The sequence below is a fragment of the Suricata suricatta genome, chromosome 3 (genome assembly GCF_006229205.1).
Source record: "Suricata suricatta isolate VVHF042 chromosome 3, meerkat_22Aug2017_6uvM2_HiC, whole genome shotgun sequence".
Lineage (NCBI taxonomy): Eukaryota > Metazoa > Chordata > Mammalia > Carnivora > Herpestidae > Suricata > Suricata suricatta.
Genome location: NC_043702.1, coordinates 113678369 through 113703251, shown reverse-complemented (window position 1 = coordinate 113703251; position 24883 = coordinate 113678369). Strand labels below are relative to the sequence as shown.

At 47.2% G+C, this 24883-nt stretch overlaps 1 protein-coding gene and 1 non-coding gene across 3 annotated transcripts in view; one reads left to right on the top strand and one right to left on the bottom strand.

Annotated features, from left to right (window-relative positions):
* Nucleotides 1–24883, top strand: part of SMYD3 (SET and MYND domain containing 3) — a 694896-nt gene that overhangs the window by 584064 nt on the left and 85949 nt on the right. The window contains exons 9-11 of one of the 2 annotated variants that reach the window (XM_029934862.1): nt 3236–3323; nt 8075–8249; nt 10431–10912. In XM_029934862.1, coding sequence (XP_029790722.1) covers nt 3236–3323; nt 8075–8249; nt 10431–10659 — 492 coding nt within the window. In that variant the 3' untranslated portion in view covers nt 10660–10912. Of the gene's footprint in view, nt 1–3235; nt 3324–8074; nt 8250–10430; nt 10913–24883 lie in introns of those variants that run through there. The other variant, XM_029934863.1, reaches the window with a different exon arrangement.
* LOC115288800 lies at nt 1381–1486 on the bottom strand. Its single transcript, XR_003907196.1, has one exon. It is a non-coding gene; the product is annotated as a U6 spliceosomal RNA (small nuclear RNA).

Below are 24883 nucleotides of genomic sequence, written 5' to 3'. Positions count from 1 at the left end.
TGAGGTCCTAATAGTTCATTTTTGTTCTTGATTCCCTGGCCTCTAGTGATGTGTCGAGGAAGAAATTGCTGCGATTGAGGTCTAGGAGGCTATTTCCTGCTTTTTCCTCAAGGGTTTTTATGGTTTCCTGTCTCACATTCAAATCCTTTATCCATTTTGAGTTTATTTTTGTGAATGGTGTCAGGAAGTGGTCTAATTTCATTTTTCTACATGTTGCTGTCCAGTTCTCCCAACACCACCTGTTGAAGAGGCTGTCTCTTTTCCTGCTTTGTCAAAGATTAATTGGCTTTAATACCCCACTTACAACAATGGATAGGTCAGCCAGACAAAAAAGTCACTAAAGAAACAATGGACCTGAACAGCACACTGGAGCTGATAGAATTAATAGATATATTTAGAACTCTGCATCCTGACGCTAGGGAATTCACTTTCTTCTCAAGTGCACATGGCACATTCTCCAAGATTGATCACATACTGGGGCATAAAACAGCCCTCCATAAATACAAAAGAATTGAGATCATACCACGCACACTTTCAGATCACAATGCTATGAAACTCGAAATCAACCACAGGAAGAAGTCTGGAAACCTCCAAAAATGTGGAGGTTAAAAACTACCCTACTAAAGAATGATTGGGCCAATCAGGCAATTAGAGAGGAAATTAAAAAATATATGGAGACGAATGAAAATGAGAATACAGCAATTCAAACTCTCTGGGATGCAGCAAAGGCAGTCTTAAGAGGAAAGTTCATTGCAATACAGGCCTACCTCAACAAATCAGAAAAAACACAAACTCAAAACCTAACAGAGCACCTAAGGAAACTAGCAAGGGAGCAGGAAGAATACCCCAAACCCAGCAAAAGAAAAGAAATAATAAAGATCAGAGCAGAATTAAACAAGATAGAATCCACAAAAACAATTGAACAGATCAATGAAACCAAGAGTTGGTTTTTTGAAAAAATCAACAAAATTGATAAACCTCTAGCTAGGCTCCTCAGAAAGAAAAGAGAAAACATGCAAATAGACAAAATCATGAAGGAAAATGGATCTATTACAACAGATCCTTCAGAAATACAAGTAATCATCAGAGATTGCTATGAAAAATTATATGCCAACAAACTGGACAATCTAGAAGAAACGGACAAATTTCTAAAATTTTTTAAGAAAAAGAATTTTCCCCAAAAAGAAGGATCCATTTATGATTTCCTTTTTTTTTTTTTTAAGTTTATTTATTTTGAGAGAGAAAGAGAAAGAGAGAGGGAAGGGTGGGGCGGGGCAGAGGGAGAGAGAGAATCCCAAGCAGGTTCCACACTGCCAGTATGGAGCCTGATGTGGAGCTCAAACCCATGAACCAGGAGATCATAACCTAAGCCTAAATCAAAAAAATATAGAACACTTCACACATTTGCATGACATCTGTGCAAGGGAGCATGCGAGTCTTCTTGGTCTTGTTCCAGTTTGAGTACATGTGCTGCTGAAGAGAGCACTGGAGTCCTTTTGAAAACCGCCCAACATTATTATTCATATGCACAGCGTACATACACGGAGGCCCAGGAAGCCCTCCTGCATAGACACATACAAGGCACACGTTTCCTCACATGTGCACCTGCTGCCTCGCCCCTATTGTGGGCTCTCTTTTCCGCGGCTCCCCATGGCCCTCCTTTGTCCTCTGCCCTGGCACACCTGTGTGACGTGTAGCTTCCAGCCAGTAACATGGGCTCACTCCAGTAGCGGTTCTCACAAGGACCATTGTATAAACCTCCTCTAGTAGGCACGTAAAAACCTCCACGGAGATCTCCATTGTTTGAAAAGTCTGCCCTCCCTCACCTTTGCCGTGATTTGGCCATGATTTAGTATAACTTCCTAAGATGGGTTTTCTGCCTGACACCCACTGAGAGTTTAATGGCTGTTGAACACCTGGTTTTGAATGGTGTCTGATGACAGTTTCATACGCTTTGATTAGCCTCTTTAAAGCTGCTCTGTCCAACAGAACTTTCTGTGATGACAGACCTACTCTGTTTCTGTGATGCCCAGGATGGTGGTCACAGCCGCACATGGCTGCTGAGTTCTGAAAATGTGGACATACAGGAAAAGTAAAGGGCTTGCTTCCTAACCCGGAGAACAAACACTTAATAAACGGTAACCCACACTTTTATTTTGTTTTGTATTACTTTTTAAAATGCGGGGTATCTTTTTTCCCCTTCTTTTTTCATTTTTCATTTTTGCAGAAGTCAAAATTTATTCACATGGGTGTAATTGTACTCATCTTGCTCTTTCCTAGACCCGTTTTGATGGATAGCTTCATATTTTATTAAAGTATCTGTGTGTCTCCAAACAAATGATTCTTTCTCTTGCCCCTCTTCCCCTTCGTGATATATATCAGCTTTATTGAGACATAATTCACATATGATCCAGTCAGGTAAAGCATACAATGCAGTGGCTCTCAGTATCTTCACAGAGTTGCAGAACCGTAAACACAGTGTATTTTACATGTTCATCTCCCCAAGCCCCTTTCACTCTCTAGCCAATTAGTAATAGACTTTCTGTCTCTGCGGGTTTGCCTGTTCGGGACATTTCATGTTAGCAGAATCATACAATACGTGGTCCTTTGTGACTGGCTTCTTTCACTTACTGTGGTGTTCGTAGGGTTCATCTGCATTGTAGTCATCCATTTCTTTTTACTGCCACTAATATTCCATTGTATGCATATGCCACACTTTCTATATTCATTCATTGGCTGAGGGACATCTGGGTCATTTCCACCTTATTTGCTAGAATTACGCTGCTATGCATAATGATGCACAACTGTCTGTGTGAACACAAGTTCTCCTTTCTCCAGGGTATCTAAGGAGTGGAATTATTAAATGGTATGGGTGCTCTGCTTAACTCTTTGATAAATTGCCAAATTTTTCCAAAGTGCCTGCCTCATTTTACATTGCCGCCAGTAAGATATGAGAATTTCAGTCTCTCTACATCCTCACCAACACTTGGTATTACCTTTGTTTTTGACATCCTTATGGCCAAGCTGATGGGTGTGAAGTGATATCTCACTATGGTTTTGATATGTATTTTCCTTATGACTAACAATGTTGAGCATCTTTCCATGTGTTTATTGGCCATTTGTATATCTTTGGATAAATGTTTGTTCAGATCCTCTGTCCATTTTTTTTTCCTCTGCCTGTTTTTTAATTAAATAATTTATCTGTCTTTCTCTCCTCTTCATTCGGCCGGAGCAGGATGCTGATATGCTCACTGGTGATGAGCAAGTATGGAAGGAAGTTCAAGAATCCCTGAAAAAAATTGAGGAACTGAAGGCACATTGGAGTATCCTTTTACCTGTGGATGAAGTACATTTGGATTGCTTCTTTATGGGTTGGAGCTTAGTGTTAATGAAGCCAAGTCCATGGTTTGACCTCTGTGTGAGCCAGTGAGCTTCATTCTGTTTCAAGGTCACAGGCTGCATCTGAGTCCCTGCCAACAGTTTGGGTAACAATGAGGGAAGATCATGGCCAGACTAGAATGGGTACCTTACCACCATTCAATAGGAATCAAAAGTTATGGCCAGTAAGAGACAGTAAATAGTAGTCTCTCTATGTACAAGGCAACAAATTTCTGAATTCCCTCCCACCCATAACCAACATCTCTAGGAAAGAATAACTCAGAATCCTAGTAATTTAATGTCATTGACCCTCAGATCTGGAAGCTTCATATCAAATCAACCATGACTACCATCGCAGTGGAAGTCGCCACACAATAAATTTTCTTGGCATAAACGGTAAGGACCATGAGTGGGTCAAAGTTCAGAGAGCAGGAGAGAGTGCTTGTGCTGGAGGACGTCTGAGGAGGTACGCTGGTGTGTGGAAGGTGGCCCAAATCAGGGACAGGGTTTGGATGGGCAGAGGCTGACAGGGAGGTCACTTCCAGTAGGGGTGTCACCTGAGCAAACCTGCAACAAAGGGACACCACACGGAAAGAAGAAATAGACCAAGATGAAAAAGACGGTGAAAGGTCATTCAGATGCTGTGGGGAAATTCCACCCCAGTCAGTGGGAAAATCTGCAGACAAGGTTTCTCAGCTATAGCATTCTTTTAAACAATATAAAGAAAAGGAGAGGTGGATAGATGGACATTTCTTTAAAGGTGAAATTAAGTAATTTCTGAAACCTGCACCCAGTGGGTCATTTCCTGTTTGTTTGTTGTCACGGGTTGGGGAAGGAATCTGTAATTGGTTACTAAAGGAAGGAAAAAGGAACCTGTGATCAGCCCGAGGCTGCACGGGTTTACCAAGAGCAAGGGAGTCCCAACTTTCTTTGGTAAAGTTTGTATGTAGATTCCGGGAGGAGATTCCATTAGACATGGCCAAGAAATTGATGCTAGATGCTAGCATGGCCAATCTCTTCCTAAATGGTTGAACGGCCATATGAGAAAATGCTTCACTGTCACTCTGGAGTTCTCTCTCCCCACTTCCAGTCCTCTTCCACCTTTGACTCCTTACCTTCAATGAAGATATAGAGCACTGGGTCATCAAATTCCCAAAGGTTATAGGGGGGAGGGTAGCAGGGTTGGACTGACAGAACCAAGAGCTCAAGATCCCTGAAGGTTTGAATGAAAATAAGACAGGGCTGCTCTTAGTGTGATCATATCTGTAGTTTTCTTTTCACTTTAGGGTAGAACATGTTAAGAAAGATCTAGAGAAACTGGAATAGGTTTTGAGGAATGGAGCCAGGATCCCAGTGGAATTTGAAACCCTGTCTACAGGAAGGATTGGCACTACTGAGAAAACAGTCAAATCTGGGAGTAGGAGGGGTCCTCCTTGGGCTTAGAGAACCATTATAGTCAGAGAAGGAGGCTCATCCTCAGATGTCCCATGTGGAATTAGGGCCCTCGATGATCCTGCTACAGTTGGGTATCAACAGGACAAGGCTTCACTGCAGACTGACTCTGTGCCTGCTATCTTGCCAGTCACAGCCCACCCCTGGGTCCACCCTTGACCATGGAATAGATTGGAGGATCCATTAAGAGGACACAACCCTGTACTCAGAATTCTTGCCTGTAAATGAATATCTGTTGTGGTGAATATGTATTTGAGGGGCATCAAAGGCACAGTAGTCAGCTCTGGGAGGTTAAAGAAGGTTCCAGAGAGGAGGTGACTGCTGAGTTGTGTGTGGGAGGTACAATAGGAGCTCTCCAGGCCACTGCCATGAAGAAGGGCACCCGCCAGAGCAGGGAGCGTGTGCAGATGGGCAGAATGTGAAATAACGAGATCACAGTTGTTCAGTATGGGGGGTGACCTTGCAGGGCCTTGCAGGCTGTGCATGGGAGAGGACACTTTCCAGCTGAGAGGGGCCCATGGAGGACTTATGCAGAATAACATGATACTAAGTGACTAAAAGCCCAGTGGTTTCCAAGGGGTTGATTAATTCCCCTTTAGTCCGCTTTTTCTTCCTCCCAATCCTCTTACTGTCATTGAAAAGTGTTCGGGGGACAAAGGGTATCCGAGAGACCGTTCTGTTCACTTGGGGCAGGCTCTCCACCCTACGTCGGTCTAGAGCTCAGCCCCTCACTGGAGCAGAATGGCTTGTACACAACACCAAGTAAATGCCAGGGACTACATTTTTGAGCAAATATAATGTCGGCATTAGCTTGGGGGAAAAGCCTCTTAGTTAAAATTATTCCATTTTTTTGCTCACTGGGGTGTTTTACAGGAAAAGCTCGCCTGTTTGCCAGGAGACAGTTGCCAATGTAATGAAGGGAAATTGGCCTGCATTCCCTTCCAGCCTGCTGGGGGATAAAGTGGATGGATTCCTATCAGCGGCTGCAGAATATCACATCTGGTTTTTATTTCTGAGGCTTGTCACCGCAAACCTCTTTAAAATGAGTCGGAGCATATATAAATGAATAGGCAAATAGTAATGGAGGTCAAACAACACAGTGTTAAAATAAGGCGCAAAGTCTTGCCACAGAAATGTCTGGCATTGTGTAAGAGACAGTCATTCCTCCTGACAGTTCGTCATATATCTAATCCTGGAATGAAAAGCCACAGAGGTTAGCCCGGCAATCTGTTAGAAAATCAGTGCACTGTCTTAGATCCTGCCACCCCCAACCTCTAGGACTACGCTCGGCACACTTTAAACGTGCATGTCACATGAATACGAAAGGAAGTCACCGACTCCGAGTGTACCCTCTTCCGAGAGCAGAGTCAGCTCCTCAGAGGCAGGACTCGTGCTGGCATTACAGAGCATGGTGTGCCAGGAGTCTGAAATAAAGGCCCTCAGCCATGCGTTGTGGTGCTTGCAATTCTAAGTCAGGAAGCCATGCCTTTGGGTGAAGAAAAGCATATTTCCTGGGAGGGTTAATGAAGACATTAGTTCCCACTCACAGAGGCAGCTTGATTGGTTTCTTACAAGTGTTTGCTGACATTCTGGAAGGCCTGACAGCCAGACTGGCATGGATGCTGGAGGACAGGATAAAGGGACGCTGGAGTGCATGGTGCAGGCGGGCATGCTGTGTGAGAGCCCGATGGACGACGGACAGGGCTTTGGTTGGGGAGCACTGATCGTGAAGAGACTGGCTTGTGTGGTGGAGGGCGGGGTGTGGGTAGAAGGGGGCCATTGAGCCATTTTCCTTAAACCTAGTCACGATCAGGGAGTCATGTCACCTAGGTGCTTTAGGTGACATCCTCAGAGCCTCAGATCTGACAAGTGACAGAAGTAGCTTACATTGAAATCCAGCTGTATGTGCAGTCAAAGGCTAGGCTATTTCACCGCATCTGAAATCTGCAACCCGTTTCGCTCCAGTGGAATTCTGCACGTGAAAGCGGGCAGATTGGAGCCGCACAGGTTGACGGGAGATGGGGGCAAGCCAGCGTCCTCATGGCCGGCACCTCACCCCACAGCACAGGCGGCGGTGGTGCAGGAAGGGAGCTGCCTTCCCCTCTGCTTCTGGGGTGATCCGCCTGGGAGGGATTCAGGGCACCCTCTATGCACCATGTGCTCAGTCCTCCAACTCCCTCTGCAACAGCACAGGAGTATGAGCTGTTTTAAAAAGTGCCATCATGGGGCACCTGGGTGGCTTGGTCAGTTAAGCGTGTGACGTTGGCTCAGGTCAGATTTGTGAAATTCGTGGATTCAAGCCCACGTATTGGGCTCTGTGCTGACAGCTCAGAGCCTGGAGCCTGCTCCAGGTTCTGTGTCTCCCACTCTCTCTGCCCCTCTCCCCTCCTACTGTTTCTGTCTCAATAATAAATAAACAAAAAAAAGTAAAAAAAAAAAAAAAAAGAGTGATCACACCGAAGAGCCACGGGAGTGAGTTATGGGCTCAGGGCGAATCAGAAAGTCAGAGCTGCTCATTAGGGGGTATTGGGTCTCCTTCCTGCCCCTTTTAACACAGCATTCGCCCCGCCCACAATTTACGTGCGTGAGCCATGTTCTTAATATTGTCTTGTGCTCTGGGGACTCAAAATAAGAATACTTCTTTTGGTTTTTTTTTTTGGTTAATTATCAGCTTGGATCACTTTGGCTTTATAATCAAGAAACTTCAATACGAGACCCAGTGGGAATGTACTTCTTCAGCCTGCTTCCCTGCTCTGGGCCAGTGGGCCAGGGGCTTGGGTTCACGGGTGCCCAAGTTCAAATGACACAGAAGCCACACTGAGCTCCTCCTTTTAGAAGTGGAATCCGAAGCTTTTTTAACTTCAGACTAGTTTTGTAACGGAAGCTGACATAATTTCAGCTGGACTTAACTGGTGGTCCGTTTAATAAACAGCTGTATTCACTCCGTGCCTGGATTTAAAGAGAACACACAGGAGAAGGAAGAAAGAACGGTTCTTTGGGAATCTTAATCCCCCAAAGTACAGACTTACGTGGAAGATGGCTTGTTGATGTAAACAGAATTTACTTGTCTGAGCTGCCACTTACATATTTTTGTTTCTCGAGTGTGTTTGCAGGCAGCTCATCTGTGCAAAATAATGGGCTCTTCCTTCCCTCCTGTGCCTGGGAACTCTTCAGCCTGTTAGAGAATCTCATTTTACTTGTTTTCTTGTGAAGACAATGAATCCTTAACCAAGGTTAATAACAGAGTGGGAACAGGTTCTGGCCATGTGCCAGACGATCATCAGCAGCAACTCTGAACGGCTTCCTGACATCAACATCTACCAGCTGAAGGTGCTCGACTGTGCCATGGACGCCTGCATCAACCTCGGTCTGCTGGAGGAGGCCTTGTTCTACGGGATTCGGACCATGGAGCCGTACAGGTGAGTGCCAGGCTGAGGGCTGGAGAGGAAAGGCCGCAGTGTCTCGCATGGGCAAGGGCTTGACATCCTGAAGTCACCCCGACTACTCTGCCTTCCCGAGTGTCCCCACCTGTTCCCAGCTGCTTCTCGGGCAGGGTGTAAAGCCAGGCCTTGTTTCATTCACTCTTTTGTCTGCTCGCTGGTGCGTATGCTCCTCTTTCATAAGGTTCCTGCCGTGTGTCAGGTGCTGTGGGTGTGCAGAGACGCGCAAGATGCTGTCTGTGTGGAGCCCATGATTACGCTATGGTGTCCTGCTGGTGGCAGTTTGGGGAGGCAGGATGTTGGGGGCACACAGCCAGGACCCAGCTCGGGGAGGCTGTGCCATCCAGGTGAGGACAGCCCATGTGGGGCCCTCGGTCTGGCTGACTAGCAGTGGTCTCTTCCTTCTTGATGGTTCCCAGGGTACCTTCGCTCGAATCATTTAGCCCCATAATCACCTAATGAGCCAGGCTCCAGCGTGTCATTGAGTCAGGTAAAGGAGCTATTGCTGATTAATCGTCCCTTGACTCACCTCAGCTCCTTCAGACCAGTGGGTGTTCTGTCCCTGGATGTTCCTGTAACTCAGAGGAGCTTTGGGGCCCGGGTTCGCCACAGGCTGAGAACCTAAGTGTAGAAGTCAAGATAGATCTGCCCAAGGGAGAGGGTGCAGTCATTCGTGCCATCATCTGAGGTTGGATCATCTCCAGCACAGAACATGGTTGCCCACTACTGGGAGGGCGCCCTGAAGCCCAGGGAGCCTGGGGGAGGGTGGGAGGTCCCTGGAGAACGGAGGCCCCATTCCGCGTGGCTCTGAAGACCATGGGAACATGATGTCAGCCCCGGGGGGCTAAGCAGAGAACCCAGGTCTCCACCTATGCCACGTGGGTCCACGGGCAGGAGAGGGGTCTAAGTGAAGAGGGGGTTAGAGTCCCAGGGGCTGCCTGTCCCCACCTCGAGGACAAGCCTCGGGAGAGGGCTGAGAGGGGAGGTGACCAGGATCCACGTGAGAACAGAAGCAAGTCCAGGGTGTAGGCTATCAGTCCAGGTGCAGGTGGGAAGTCGGAAGTGAAACACGTGCTCAGGAAGTGCGGTCTGGAGTGCGGTGCAGGCAGAGAGGAGCCTGAAGACCCCACCAGCCGGGTGGGCGTCAGGGGTGCACAGGCCGGTCACGGCACCCGGGTCCCCAGGGGTATTTATAGAGCTTCTGTAGGTGGTGTCTTCCCCTGCTTGTGGTGGAACAGCTCTGGAATCCAGACTGTGAGTCAGCGCTAGTCAAACTGAAGAGAGATTGCCTAGAGGGCCGAGACTGCAGACTTTCCCAGGAGCGCAGAATGTCTGTTTGGGGTGATGAATCTTGCGGGTTTTCAGAGCACATGAACTGAGCACAAAGAGATAAGGCTTCATTCTCCGAGCCTCAGTGTTGCAACGAGAGGCGGGTCCGGGATACTCAGAGTCACCTTGCTCTGAACTCTGGGCTTTGTCTCGGGAGGCCAAACTGCAGGCCGAGCGGATGGACTGCAGCCACAAGACGCCGGCCGGGACAGTCCTTCCTGCGGCCCCCGCGCTGCCCCTTGCCCCCCCATGCCGGCCGCTGCTGGACAGCGCCCCCTCCTCCAGCCCCACCCCCATCCTGCCCGCCCAGGCTGCCCTGAGGACCCCTCAGCACAGACATTTGCCCCCGGTCCCCATTTCAAGGGTGCTCCTGCACATGTTTTCGAATCTTCTTTCCCCGCCTATCCAGGCTTCTTTGAAGGACTGCTTACCCCTTAATTACCTGGCAGTTTTACTGACTTGAGTCAAACAAAGAAGCCTTTCTTGTAAGTGAGGCTCCATCCACCAGAAAGGACTCCATATTTTTTGGACTACGTTTGGTTCTGTTTTCCTCGGGTTTGGCAGGTACAGTTTCTCCCTAAGTATACACTGTTTTCTCATGCTGGGTGACAGATTTCTAAAGCCTCCCTTGGTTTCTCTCCCCCAGAGCTTGTTAGGAAGTTGCCCTGTGGCGTTCTATATTTCCAGAAATCCAATCTGCATTGACCTGCTTCTAACCAGTGGGCTCTGAATGGTTTACTTGCAGTGGTATCTCAGAGGAAGGGCTATGAGGAACTGAGAACCAACAAAGTCAGGGTGGACTCTGTTGGACTTTGCCTTTCTTTCCTTTAGCCCAGCAAGCGTGAAAACAAAGGACAAACGGTCAGAGCTCTGCAAGCCCTTTAACAGGCTGAAACGTGAGGTTGACATCTGGAAGTTGGTGATGCTTTTCACCACCCACGTGTGTGTGAGGGAGTTTATGCTCTGGGCCACCAAGCGCCCACGGGGTCTCCCCACAGGTGCTCTTGGTGGACTTTGGGTTCACCTTTGGCCGAGGATGTGGGCAGTTAGCTCAGCATGAGTCACTGAGAGGTGACCAGATTGCCACCCACTCTAACAGGTTTACAACGTTTATATATTGTTTGCAACAGCGAGATTGAGGGCAGGATCAGGGGATGATTTTTCTCCCTCCTGACCTTGGCTAAATTTTAACAACTACTGACCTCAGAGGAGAAGGTGTCCACATTCTGTTTTTATCCAAATCACCACGTTGTCCTCAGCTCCCTTCTTGCCACCTTCATCTGTTTTTACTCGATAGAAGTTCCCTTTATGATGCAACGCATTGTGAAGATCTTTAGGTCTCATAAAGTAAGTTGGCATTAATTCACATCTGACAGAATTTAGCATCTTCAGCTCATACTGTTTCTTCTGAGGGGTTCTGTGATTATGGTCATCTATAGCACTATAAACATTAGGCAGAGTAAAAGCCATTTCAAAGTATCGCGTAAATTTTAATAAAAAATAACTAAATAAAATCTTAGCCGTGAGATTAATTGGGTTCCAGAAGCCAATTTGCCAGTGGTAGTTTAGGGCTTTGGAAACATGTTCCTACTGAAGAAGGTATTAAGGAGTGTGGTACTATCACCAGACCAGCCCTTGCAAGTGTGCTCAGCCCCTAGTATCACCAGTGTGTGCCATACATTTTAAAAAGATAAAAAAGGAGAAAGTAATACAGAAACAAAACGGAGCATAGTCTTAAATCTAAGATTTAAGTCATGTTGACTATAAGTTAGACTTGATTTTCTTTAGAACCTGGAGAAAGATGTAAAGAGGCAGAGGCTTTTGAAAGCTTTGAGGCAGATTTCTGGTATATTCACGCGTGTTCTGGTGACGTAACTTCTGTTGTGAGAATAGATCACTTCCAGGAGAGGGTGCTTTCAAAGGAACACGAGGTAGAAGTCACCCTCATCTTTCAAAGTCTGACCCCACTCCCTGGAGAGATAAGCAGGGGGAATTTCTTTCCTGAAATGTTCAGCGTACATACGTACATAAACCTGCATTCACGGTACACCTCTTTCGTTCTTTCTCCGTTTCCCCAGCGATGCTCACACCCTCGGAGACTCTCCTTTTCCCTCACTCTCCCTCCAGACCACTCCCTCAGGCTCTTGCTCTTCTCCTGCTTCTCCTTCTTTTCTGTCTTGCCTCTTCTGGTCTGTCCTGTGGAGGGACTCAACCCCAGTCCTGATCCGCTACATGCACCCAGTAAGGTGGTGAGTGGGGAAGGAGGCATGAGCGAGAGAAGGGAGGGAGGAGTCAAGAAACCTCCTCAGTGGGCACAGAGAAGACAATCCCTGGTTGTCGCACATCAGTGCAGATCAGCTCCTAAAAACCTACCCCATTCTTTTTAACAGATACATAGAGGGTCATCTCCTGAATGGACCGTAATTTGTAGACTTGTCCCTATTGTTTCCATTTATGTTTACTATATCAAAAAAAAATGCTGCCATTAACATCCATGCATTTGTATCTTTGTGTAAAGGTATATAGGATAAATCCGTATGGTAAATTCCTAAATGCTAACTTGCTGCATCAAAACATATATTCATTTAATTTTTTTAAGTTTATTATTTTGAAAGAGAGCATGTGCATGAGAGGCAGAGAGGGAGAGAGAGAATCCCAAGCAGGCTCTCCACCATCAGCACAGAGCCCAACTCGGCTCGAACTCACAAAGCAAAAGATCATGACCTGCACTGAAATCAAGAGTTGGATGCTTAACTGACTAAGCTCCCCAGGTGCTCCAAAATCTACATTCATTTTAGATGGAGGTAACAATCACCAAACTATCCCCTATGTGTCCCCTATCCACCAACATATCACTTTCCTCAAAACAGCTGAAAATGGGGGTCACCTGGGTGACTCAGTTTGCTGGACGTCTCAGCTCAGGTCAGGATCTCATGGCTTGTGAGTTCGAGCCCCACGTCGTACTCTGTGCAGACAGCTCAGAGCCTGGAGCTGCTCCAGATTCTGTGTGTGTGTGTCTCTTTCTCTCTGTCCTTCCTCACTTGTGCTCTGTCTCTGTCTGTGTCTCTCTCTGTCTCAAAAATAAACATTAAAAAAAAAACTGACAATGAGTGACATGATTTTTATTATATCTGGTCTAAATTCATTTCAAAATATGTAAGGGTCTTCTCCTTTTCCTTGACCAAAGCCAGCTCTGTAGGGTGAGATTTGCTGGCATTGACCTGACAAGCAATGTTTTGTGGTGGCGGGAAGGACATTTTTGTGAGCGTCCCAGGAAGGGATTTGAACAAGTGGGCGTGAAATCCGCCTCTCAGGGGACAAGGCTGAAAAGAGTGATTTCAGCCCCCATAGTTTCCTGTGGCCTGTTGTCAGGAGCAGCGGTGGCAGAGCGGAGCAACAAGTAGCTGGTGGCTTGGGGGCACGACGTGTCCTTAGGTCAGGTGTTTGTAACCTGGATATCGCCGGTAATCACACAGCAGCCCCGCCATTTTCATTTTTCCAGTAATTTTTTTAACTTTCCCTCGGAAGCTTTGGTGAGCTGATAAAACATAAGGTTTCATCACAGTTTTCTAGCTGGCTCTTCTTCTCAAGGCCACACAGGCTCTTTGGTGGGTGTCCATTGTCCATCACTGTGACCGCGGTGGTCCTGGAGCCAGCAGAGCGAACGGACCTGGCTGGGACTGGGAGAGCAGGGGATGCTGTCACCCACCCGGCTCTGACCTGGGCCTGCCCTCACAGCCCTTCGTCCCTGCCCCGCACAGGTGCTATTGGCTTGCCCTCTGACGGTGCTTGTGTCCGTGTCTGTATCCCTGTCCGGAAGCTCCCTCCTGGAGGGTGAGCCGTGGCTGGGGTGTCTAGCGTGGAACTTTGCTCAGCCACGCTCACAGAGTGGGGCCTGGAGGCCAAGCCAGAGCCGGAGGAGGGGAGATGAGAGTCCGCACTTCCTCCTGTCCCATTCACTCACCTCCCTTGTCTCACAAGTGAGAATTGTCACCCAGCGTGTGAGCAGGGCTTTTATTCTCTGCCCTCTGATGGGGACAGTAATCCTTTGGCCACTGAATCATTGTTTTCTACACTGCAGTTTTCAGTGGAAGGATCTTTGGTGGCCAGACCCATCCAAGATTTTGAGCTATGTTTGTGTTTGTGTGAAATACTGAGGTGCGTGTTACATCCTTCCAGGGCTTCCTTTTCTTTGCTCCCAGTTTTTAAAGATTGGCTTCTTAGCCTCTTGTCTGGACACTGGGGTGGTGACTGCCTGCACGACAGTGAGCAGCTCGGTCTGTCAAGGCCCAAATATCAGGCCTTTTAATTCAGTCCTCAAGGCCTGTCTTCCCCACGAGTCTAGAAATGCAACAAAGGAAACACAAAGTAGAAGGAGAAGAAAGAGGAGACAAACAGGACACAGCAGTAGTGACACTCTCATGAAAGTTCTGGAAGAGGAGTCAGGGAGAGCCTGTGCTGGGCCCTGGCATGGGGCTCTTGACCCCCCCAGCCCCTCTGAACAAGAGAACCAGTGGCTGTGGCCCCACCCACTCTCCTGAAGGCCACAGCCCCGACCCCAGGCCCCTGGCACTGGAAGGAATGTTCCAGGTTCTGACAGAGCCCCGGGTGATGGCAGACAGGCTCAGGAAGTCTGGCAGCTTCTCAGACCAAGCCCTAATCTGACTTGGCTGTTTCCCATCTGACTTAATGGCTGACACGAAGTAGTGGGGCCCTGCTGATACACGTACGGCCGTGACTGGGGCAGGGAGGGTGACCTGTGCATCACCCCCAGCATGCTGCACATGGCAGAACATGGATCAACCCTGTGCCGTCAGCTTCTGGCCACAGAATTCCACACCGTGCCTCCCAGCTTCTGGAGGGCCACTGCCTGACCATCTTCCCGAGGCCCTGCCTCTCATTTGTTGTCTTTTGGATCTTTTTTTTTTTTTCACATCCTCTGCTGAACCTTTTCCCACCTCCTCCCGCCCTGGGCCAGGAGGATTAGATCCACAAACTGTCCACAACCACTTTCTTCTCAGACGAGAGAATTAAGAAGCTGTGCGTTCCTGCCGCTCCCCCATGTGAGCACGACCACGCCCCTGCCTGTCTGTGCGTCACCGAGCGTGGGGAGCCTGTAGGAAATCAGACATCTGTAGGAACCTCCACCTTCCCCAACTCCACCAAGTAGAAGATGGCCATTTCCTTACAGCTGGTAGTAGGAGCCAGAGTGGGATATCCTTTGGACGATGAAGGCTTACCCATTCTCCACCGTTGATGAATGGCTTCCTGCGTGGCCTTCCAGATACCCAGGATCATTGGAATGGGGACATCTCAAGCTCCTGGCTCAAGCACATCCTCATTTCCTCAACAAAAGTGTTTACTGAGACCTACTACGTGCACTGTGGTAAGTGCTGGCACACAGGAGCAGCGTCCTGACTCTCGTGGAGCTTGTAGGCAGCCCTCGGGAGCCAGCTGTGTGCCACACTTGTGTCTTTCCAGAAAGCCAGACGTTTGAGAACCTGAGAGGAGTTCTTGAGCCAAGTCAAGGCTGCCCTGATGGGACAGATTGGAACGAGGTTTTAACAGTGCTGCAGTAGGAGTCCCTTCAGTGGATGGAGCAGCTGTACCTCAGAGGGGTTACTGACCAATTTCAAGATTTCACTCACTGTCCTGTGCTGAAGCCTCACGCAGAAAGAAGAGTGGGTGGCCCTGGTTTCCTGAAGCCCTCACCACCCCGTTCTGGGAGCTCACGTCCCAGTTAGCTCCGCCGTGCCCCACTCCGGCCAACCCTGGCTGTGTTAGTTTGCTCGGGTTTCCATGACAAAATTCCACAGACGGAGTGGCTTAATGACAGAAATTTAGTTTCTGAAGTCCAAGTTCAGGGTTCCAGCGGGTTGGGCTCCTTCCGAAGCCTCTCTCCGTGGCTGGCACAAGGCTGTCTTCTCCCCGTCCTCACATGATCTCTCCTCGGCACACATGCAGCCCCAGTGTCTCTGTGTCCAGATTGCCTCTCCTTACCAGAAACCAGTCATACTGGATTCAAGCCCACCCCAGGGGTCTTCTTTGTCTTCCCAACCTCTTTGAAGGTCTCATCTCCAAACACACAATCTGAGGTACTGGGGGTTGGGGCTTCAACATATGAATTTTGGAGGGACTCAGGTCAGCTCCTAAGACCGACTGTATCCATCTCAGCCATCGCCTCTGGATTCTCCATTCCTGGAGAATACCACTTGCAAGGATCACTCACCCATGCTTAGTTCCTTGATGTATTTGGACCTACTGGAAGTCAACTGTCTGCCTCAGAAAAGGAATTTCTTCCTTCCCGGGCTTCCACTTGAGCTCAGGAACTCTAGAGGTGTCCCAGTATGCATAGGTCTCTCGGAGTAACTAGGGTAAACCTCGATACTCAGCTCACAACCAACCCAGTACTAATATGAGTAGTGATACTAGTGGGTCACTAGAGGATCCTTCTCCCAGAGGTCGGCATTTTAGGGGACACTCATGAGGGAGAGTAATGATTTGACATGGCTTTTTTCATGCGACTGTTTTGACGCAGCCTTAAAATCAAATGCTTAAACTCTCAGCTACCTTTGTTCTAAAATAATGTGTAAAATAGAGGTTCTTCCCTGCGAGCTAATTTGCTTTGGTCGCTTTCAGGTCCTTCAGCCCCCTCAGAAGCTGACTCGGTGGTTAGATATTAACAAAAACTGTACAGAATATCCAGTGGGTGGTGGTGTGGAGAAAGCCTGTAGTTCAACTTCAGTGGCTCTATACCTTCCGGTCTAGGTGATCTGTGACATGATGCTGCTTGCATTTTACATTTTAAATCTTCCCTCATTTCCCATCCTTACTTGGGGCAAGGATATCGATTCCTCTTTGCTCCAAACCTGACAGTCCTGAGTCAGCCCTATCCATCCATTACTACAATGTTCTCTGTCAGTTGAGCCCCCAGGGTAGGCCAAGACCCAGGAAGCATATACCGTTTCTCTGTTGTTGTCAGAGAATGAATATCAGAACTTCTGGTCTCAAATTAGGACCAATAATCCTACCTTACTCCTACCTTCCATCAAACTTGAACCCAGGCCAGCAGCTAACCAGCGCCTCATGCCTAGAGGCTTCCCCTTCTGCCCATGGCACATTTGTGGGCTGTAGTTACCTTGCACATAAATGTAGTGGTAACATTTCTGAATGGAACTCCCTGTCCACACCATTTCTGTCCAGTTCATCTGACCAAAAAAAAAAAAAAAAAAAAAAAAAAGATTCTGTCCCCATGGGGACACTACCCAGTCACTCAGCTACCAGCCTTGGCTCCCTGCCTGGGTTTCTGTATTGAAGTGCATTGTTAAAGACCTTTCCAGAGTCATAGTCACTTATCTGCTAGGAAGAAGCTGGGAAAACAGAGGTCCAAGGTCTGGTAAGCAGTTCACTCATCAGCCCCGGGTTCTAGAGAAATCACCCAAGTAGCCAGGTGACCAAATTCAACCTCTAGTCTGTATGCATTACAGACCTCTGCTGACAGTTGGAGAACATACCCCTTGGGGCTCTTTAAACTCACTGGTAGTCCTCAAACCTTTATTTTATTTTATTTTATTATTCAGTGCTTTTTTTTTTAATGTTTTTTTATTTATTTATTTATTTTTGATAGAGAGAAACTAAGCACAAGAGGGGGAGGGTCAGAGAGAGAAGGAGACACAGAACCGGAAGCAGGCTCCAGGCTCTGAGCTAGCGGTCAGCACAGAGCCTGACGCGGGGCTCGAACCCACAAACGTGAGATCTGGCCTGAGCCGAAGTCGGAGGCTTAACCGACCGAGCCATCCAGGCGCCCCTTATTCAGTGCTTTTATTTTTGAGAGAGAGAGAGACAGCATGAGCAGGGGAGGGTCAGAGAGAGAGACACACACGCAGAATCCAAAGCAGACTCCAGGCTCTGAGATAGTGGTCAGCACAGCTTGAACCCACAAACCAGGAGATCATGACCTGAGCCAAAGTTGGATGCTTAACCAACTGAGCCACCCAGGCACTCCATCAAACCTTTGTTTTAAAGCAACGTGTAGAATTCCCGTCCGACACCACCTTTTCCCATCTGGCCTTCACTGGATTCTCCTCCTTCTCACGCTCCAAGCCCCTCCTTTAACTCTCAAGCTCCCAATTGGGACCGTGTCCTGTGAAGGTGCTGGAATCTTCAGGACAGCATGACTCATTCTAGCATTATTCCAGTAGCATCTGCGTCCCACCTTTGGGCAACTCCCTACTTAAAAGTTTTTCTCCAAGCAAACCTGAAGGGACCCAAGCCCTGTGTCCCCTTGGTGGCAATGTCCAAGGAAAACATAAGTTTCCACTGGTAGCTTTCACCTAGTCCACAGATGCACGTGGTCCATGGAGTCTTCCTTTTCCTCACCTCTGCCACTGTAGGTGCTAATTCCAGGGTTGTTCATGTCCCGGCTGTTCTGTCTGGGCCTTCCTCCCAGGACAGCCTCATTCTGGCTCCCGCACTTTCTCTCTGCCCATCACAGACCCTCCCTTGCTTCCCCTCCTATCTGGGATATGAATACCAGGTCCTCTCTGCTCAACTATCCCACAGCCACGGACCAACCCCATCCATTCCCATACCTCTACCTACTTGACTCTTGAGATCTGGGGCTAGGACAGGACAGCCTTTTTCCTCTGTTGCCTTTACCTGATTCCCAGTCAACAGCCTTTTTGTAGAGCAAGACGAAAGCCATATCTACCCCTGGGGCTAGTTCACCTGCACAGGTGGCCTGTGGTCACCGAGTATAGGAACAGCATGCGCTCTGAAAAATGGTCTGTGGTCTTCCTACTCGTGAAAGCATTTCCAAAATGCAAACATTTCCCATGGGGTTTACTGTTGTTGTTTTTTTTAACTTTCACAAGCCATCACTGAGCACTTTGATTCTCCTGACAGAAAATTTTCAGTTCCTTATTACAACCAATTGTACCGTAAGCTGCAGGATAGCCAATCCTAGGGAATCTTTTGGGATGCATTGAATTGCTCCTGTTGAATCAATCTCTTGCTTGGCTGCCCCTGCCAGTATCTAGCTGCTATCTCTTTTCCTTTTTTCAGCTCTTAGAAGAGAAACTGGGGAGAAGGGGGAAATCCCATTTTCCGCTGTAGGGAGCCAGCATAAAATCAGGTAGGCCTAAGAATTGGGAAGGGAAGGCTATAACTTGGAACCACTCAAAAAGAATCGATTAAAATCAATTTTAACTTCCTATAAAGTGCATGTTCTGTGACCTAAAAAAATGTATCAGCACACACACATGCTATTTATCTGTGTATTTTAAGGGAGTTCTATACTGAGTTTTCAGAAATTCTCTAAGAATAAAATGAATGAGCCATCATCAGTCTGTAGGTAGAACTGTTTCATCACCCCTCATAAAGTCTGAGCACTGTTGCAGAATGGTGAGCGCATTTGTAAGGAGCAGTAAGAGGACCTTGAGAGAAATGAGAGATGGGGAGTAAATGGCTCCCAAGTGATAGTTCCTAGTGTTTTAGATAGCCAAGTTGTTTTGAGCACAAAAAATATCCTTCGGGTTAGATAGTACAGTGCTCTTGAGCTCATGACCACATACTGGCTAGAAAAAAAAGTCTCCTGTTCTTATTGCTACTTATGCTCAAAGGCAGTGGCCCCGGCCAGGTCCTAGGGAACTGGAATGCAGGGAAACTGTGAACTTGGGCCCTTGAACAGCCAGAGGGCAGGGTCTGGGGGCGATGGGGAGAGAGAGGGATGTAGACAACTTGTGCTCTGCCAGGAGGGAACCAATGATGGAGATCTCTCTCACCGCACAAAGGACACCGGTCATACTGTCCATTGCCGTTCAGAGTTAAAGAGGAACAAATTTGCTTTCACTTGTAATGGGAAACATCACTGTAATATCCTCCCAAAGTAAGACAGATTGGGTACCACCGTCGTAAAAGCATCTGCCAGCCGTTTGTCAGCAGCTTCTTTCGAGAGAAAAAAGTAAGAGGACTTTATGAACTCCCCTCTCCCTTTCATCTTCCTTAAACTGGAAAGGAATTGCTGGTATTTATTCAGACCCTACTGCGGACCCAGCAGCTCGCCTATCCCAGTTTTCACAGCCGTGGTGCAGAGGGAGTTGGCCTAGTCCTACCTTCCACGTGAGGACACCAAGGGCGAGGCCTACGTGACTTGCCCTTCCCACAGTAGGCTTCAAACTCTGGCTCTAGGTTCACGTATTTTATTTTTGTTGTATTTACAAAAAAGGCATCGGCATCAGCTTGAACCCAGATTTGCTTGGTCTTAAGAGTCCAGACCATGCAACACTCTAGAGGACTGAGTGGTGTTTCCCACTACACCACCCGCCTTCCTCCTATGTGAATCCGTCAAGATTCTTTTTGTTGCAGGTGACAGAAATGCGCTTCAGACTGCCTGCGTGCATGTCCTACATGGACAGATCTGGTGACAGAATTCAGGGGTACCGTCTGGGTCATCAGATTGCACGCTCTCTCTCGCTCGTTCTCGCTCTGTCTCAGTTCTTCTCTCCTCTGTCTTGCCGTATTCTTCCCACACAGCCTTCTGCACAGTGTGGTAGAAAAGACGACGTCCGGCAGCACCAGGCCGCATCTTCTGACTCTGTGGTAAAAACAAGGTCTATTCCCACCAGCTTCAACCTTGAAAGTCTGCACTTGGGGCAGACGTCTGTGGCGTGTTTGGTCTCATGCCCACTCCAGCCTGCACCAGAAGTGGTGTGCTGGCAGCCTTACCAGGAGCACATGCTTCCCGAGTGACAGAAGTCGTTCACGAGCCTTGTAGGCGCAAGGCTGGTAGGCACACAAGAAAAACAGATGTCCACTGCACTGCTGCACTTAGAGACCGCCTAGGAACAATGTCAGAAAGAAGACTCAAAGGTAGTTAAGAGCATCCAAAGGCCAATCAGACTGGGACGGGCAGAGAAGGAAGCAGCAGGCCCCGTGCTGGCCAGCTGTACGTCGGGGACAGAGATCTGTGAGAGTGGGTGGTTGGGATTCCCCGGGGGAGTGGCGGGACCCTCTCATGCAGGACCCACGCTAGACACTTGGGAAGGAGTCTGTTGGCTGCAGGAGGAAATGATGGGCCGGGAGGCCTGTGAGGCCCACTCGAGGCAGAGAAGTGGTATGGGGACCCACTGTACCTGGCGGCAGCATGTGCCATGTTCTGTGAAGCCTCCTCTGTCCCCGTGTATGTCCCTCATCACTGCCCGGAGGCACTGTGGCCGGAAGACCACATTCATTTTGGAAATGCTATGGAAAGTGCACTTTGACTTCACGAAGGTATTAGATGTCTCCTGGTACATTTTCTATGTTTTCTGTGGATGGAAACACATGGGCTTGTGAGCTAGTGAGGTTTACTTCTACCTTTCAGACAGCTACCTCTGAACAGGAGTCATTAACAAGTTGATAGACCCCTTTGCAGAAACAACGGATGCCTCAAAGCTCTTTTTTATTTTCTTTTTTGGTCTCCTAAGTCAACATTTTTACTAGAGGACTCAGTGAGATCAAAGGATACAAGTTGTGTACATCAATTTGTAAGGATGGTGAACCTGGGAAGAATAACAAATGCTTTGGGAACACTAATCCAAACTTCAAAACTCCCCTCCTTGATTAGAAACTTTTAGTTGATACCAAAAAGATGACCATAAAATTTCTGATTAAAAATTCAGTAACAAGCTGGAGAACTTTTCTAGTGTTTTGTAGAGGACTGTTTCTGGTCACCACACTAGTATTAATATCTCCATTCTCTTTCTTAAGAAACCCTCAGATGTCCTAGCTCTGTGGTTTGTATGTTACTGACCACCAGGGCAGCCTGCGACTAGCTTAAGCAGGAAAATCGCATTTCCTTGGTCCCCTGACCAGAGTCGGACCCATCAGAGCCAATGGTGGGCCATTCTTGGACTTTTATTTGAGAACTAAGAAAGTAGACTTCTCTTTCTTGCTACTCATAACTAAGGAGGCATGCAGCCACAGGAGATATAGGCTATCTGGTCTCTGGACCTCAGAGTGAGAGGAAGGAGATCAAATCCAGGAAGCAGAGGTGAGGAATGGAGAGACCTGGTGATTTCATTCACGAGTTTACCCCTATAACTGGGCAGTTACTTGAACACCTAGGCTGATCATTTTCATTTCTTTGTCAGCCAGTTTCAGTTGGATTTCTTGGTTCATACAACATAAAAATCCTATCTGATAAATCTGTGGGGTCCAGGGCAACCAGTGCAGTTGCCAGGAAAGCCAATCAGCCTTAGGCTGCATTGTTGCACGAATAGTATCAACTTCTGAGAATTGGATGCGTGCATTCATCACAGTGTGTCTAGAGTTTCTGAGGGAGGGCGACAGGATAAGAATTCTGTAGCCACGTTATATTAGAAATGGAGATGTTTCATCACGAGGTGAAAAGATTTCATGAAGGACAAGTGGATGTGCTATCAACGTTCAGATATTTGAAGGCCCATCGACCAGGAAGGGAGTAGATCCTCCATGATAGAGGAGGAGGGGCCAGGCAGTGGGACCTGGAATGAGAGGGAGATGCATTTCAGGCCGGATATGGGCATGACCAGCTTATAACAATTTGGGTGCGTGCGAATAACTGTTGAGTTTTGAAGAGTAGCAATTCCCCGACTTTGAAAGTGTTTGTACAATCTGTCAGATGTTTTAGTAGTCATTCCTATACTGGGTGGGCAGATTGTCCCCATGAGCTTCATTGCCCCTTCAGGCTGAGATTCTGAGTTCCAGAACCCTCCAAAACCTCTTCAGTTTCCGTTACAAATGAAGTACAGAAGCAAACCAGCTCACTTCTGCCTCTCTGTTGCTTCAGTTACCATTAAGTTCTGGGTAATGCATGCCCTCTCCTTCCTCTGCCTGGCTCTAACAGCACATCCTGAGGGACAATTAGAGCTTCGATAGCTTTGATTTTTTTTTCTGTGACTTAGTGGGTGATGGAAAAAGATAATTGAGATGTAGATATCTCACAAAGTGGCATCGCATAGCTATGCATGTATATACGTCTACTATATATACGCACGTGGATACATTTGCATGGATTTAAAAATATGTATTTCCAATCATTTGAATGGTATTTTTTTTTTATTGAAATAGTTGCTAATCTCTGGAATGCCTGGTGGCTCCGTCAGGTAAGTGTCGACTTTTTGTTTTGGCTCCAGTCATGATCTCATGGTTTATGAGTTCAAGCCGCGCTTTGGGCTCTGTGCTGGTGGCATGGAGCCTCTTAGGATTTGCTCTCCATCCCCCTCTCTCTCTGCCCATCCCTACTTTCTCTCTCTCTCTCTAAATAAATAAATAAACTTAAAAAAAATAGTTGTTACTCTCTAAGAAGTAGGAGATTACACTGTTTGGAAAGTACAGGCTTCTAGCCTCGCTTGAAAAATCAGAAGTCTAGTGACAATGGACTCATATCCCCAGACAGCAGCAGCAGTGGGGGGCATGTGCTCTGTCAGGGTAGGGGGGGCATCCTCACTGCTCCCCACCATACAAGCTTCACGTGTTTGTCTCCTGTCCATCGTGGTGGGGTTATAAGTCTGTGTCCCTGCCCTAAATGTTGCTTTGTTCCCCAGTGGGCACTCTGCTGGCAGCTCCTGCATTGGCCTGGGTGAGCAGGAGAGCATTAAAACGTGAGGATGTTCTCCTCAGACCCGAAGAACAAAGAGAAAAATAAAGCAAATGCTTCATTCTCCCTCCTGAGTTTGCTCTGAAGGTATAACGTTTTTATTTTTTAAGTTAATACAAAAGGTGTAGGCACCTGGATGACTCAGTTGGTTAAGCATCTGACTCTTAACTTCGGCTCAGGTCATGATCTCACGGTTCACAGGTTGGAGCCCCACATAGAGCTCTATGCTGATGGTGCAGAACCTACTTGGGGTTCTCTCCTCTCTCTGCCTCTCTCTCATTCCCAAAATAGATAAATAAAAAATTTAATACGAAATGTAGATTATTCACTCTTACAGATGGATGACTAGAACATGGAGGCTGCTGATTTATAGAAATAGAACCTCTGGGTAAAAGCCAAGTTCCTTTCCTCATTAGTTCCCCTGTTATCAGTTTCTCATTAATGTGCTTCAAGTCGACTGCTCTTCAGGGCCCTGGCAAGCGTCAGACTCTATTCCTGTTACGTTGTGTTTTCCAAAGTATATTCCCTGGGGATAATTGTCCCATTGATAGGATATGAAAAAAAGGATTCTGGTCAAATGAGTTCAGGCAAAGCTAAGTTAAACGAAATAGCAGCAGGTCATTTTGCTGAAAATAAGTCACCACTAGCCAATTCACTAAAAGTCAGTGAATTGCAGTGAATTCACCAAATAGGAATTCCATGAAAGATCCATTTGCCAGATATGCCAAGTTTACCAATGGTGATTTAGCGGCTTTTTCAGAAATGTTCAGTCTAGATTGCTGATATTGAAAGATGCTTTTCTGAATAACCTAACCTTGAGATGCTTCCTGAGGCACACTAGAAAAAAAATCTGGAAGGTTGGCAAAACAACACTCAGTCCTGTTTGACAAATTCCAATTTGAAATGCAATTTTTCTGCCTCAAGGTTTGGCACTTTGTACGTGTCAGGATTGTTTCAGCTATATTTGGTTTCTTTTCGGTGCTTTTAAAATGTAATTTTCTTTTGGTTTTTAATTTAAGTGCTCGTAATGTTCTCTCACCTATTCCTAAAGAACTTATTAGCCCTAATTTTGCATTTCTGTCAATCTTGAATTTAATGAGATTTAGAGTGATTTAAAATTCCAATATTTGAGGGATGCTTTCGAATTGATATTTAATTTAAATGTTAGTTGCTAGAGATACTGAATTAAAGTTGACAGGCCGCTGGAAGGATTGCAGAAAAGAAAAACTTCAAGTGCTTAACACGTGAAACCAAGTTAAAAACAACATTCAGGGGCACCTGGGTGGCTCAGTCGGTTAAGTGTCTGGCTTTGGCTCAGGTCATGATCTCACGGTTCGTGGGTTGAGCCCCGCATCAGGCTCTGTGCTGACAGCTAGCTCAGAGCCTGGAGCCTGTCCTCGGATTCTGTGTCTCCCTCTCTCTCTGATCCTCCCCTGCTCACGCTGTCTCTCTGCCTCTCAAAAATAAATAAAAAACATGTAAAAAATTTTTTTAAAACGACATTCAGAAACATCCAAAAGAAACTAGAGACAGCCTGAACAATCTCATTCATAGAAAATTATCCATATTTGTTTTACAAACGCTTTCCCTCTCTCCTAGTCTTTGCCATTCCTGCCAAAGCTCTGAAAACATCCCCATGAGCCATAATTCTGGATAGAAAAAAAGT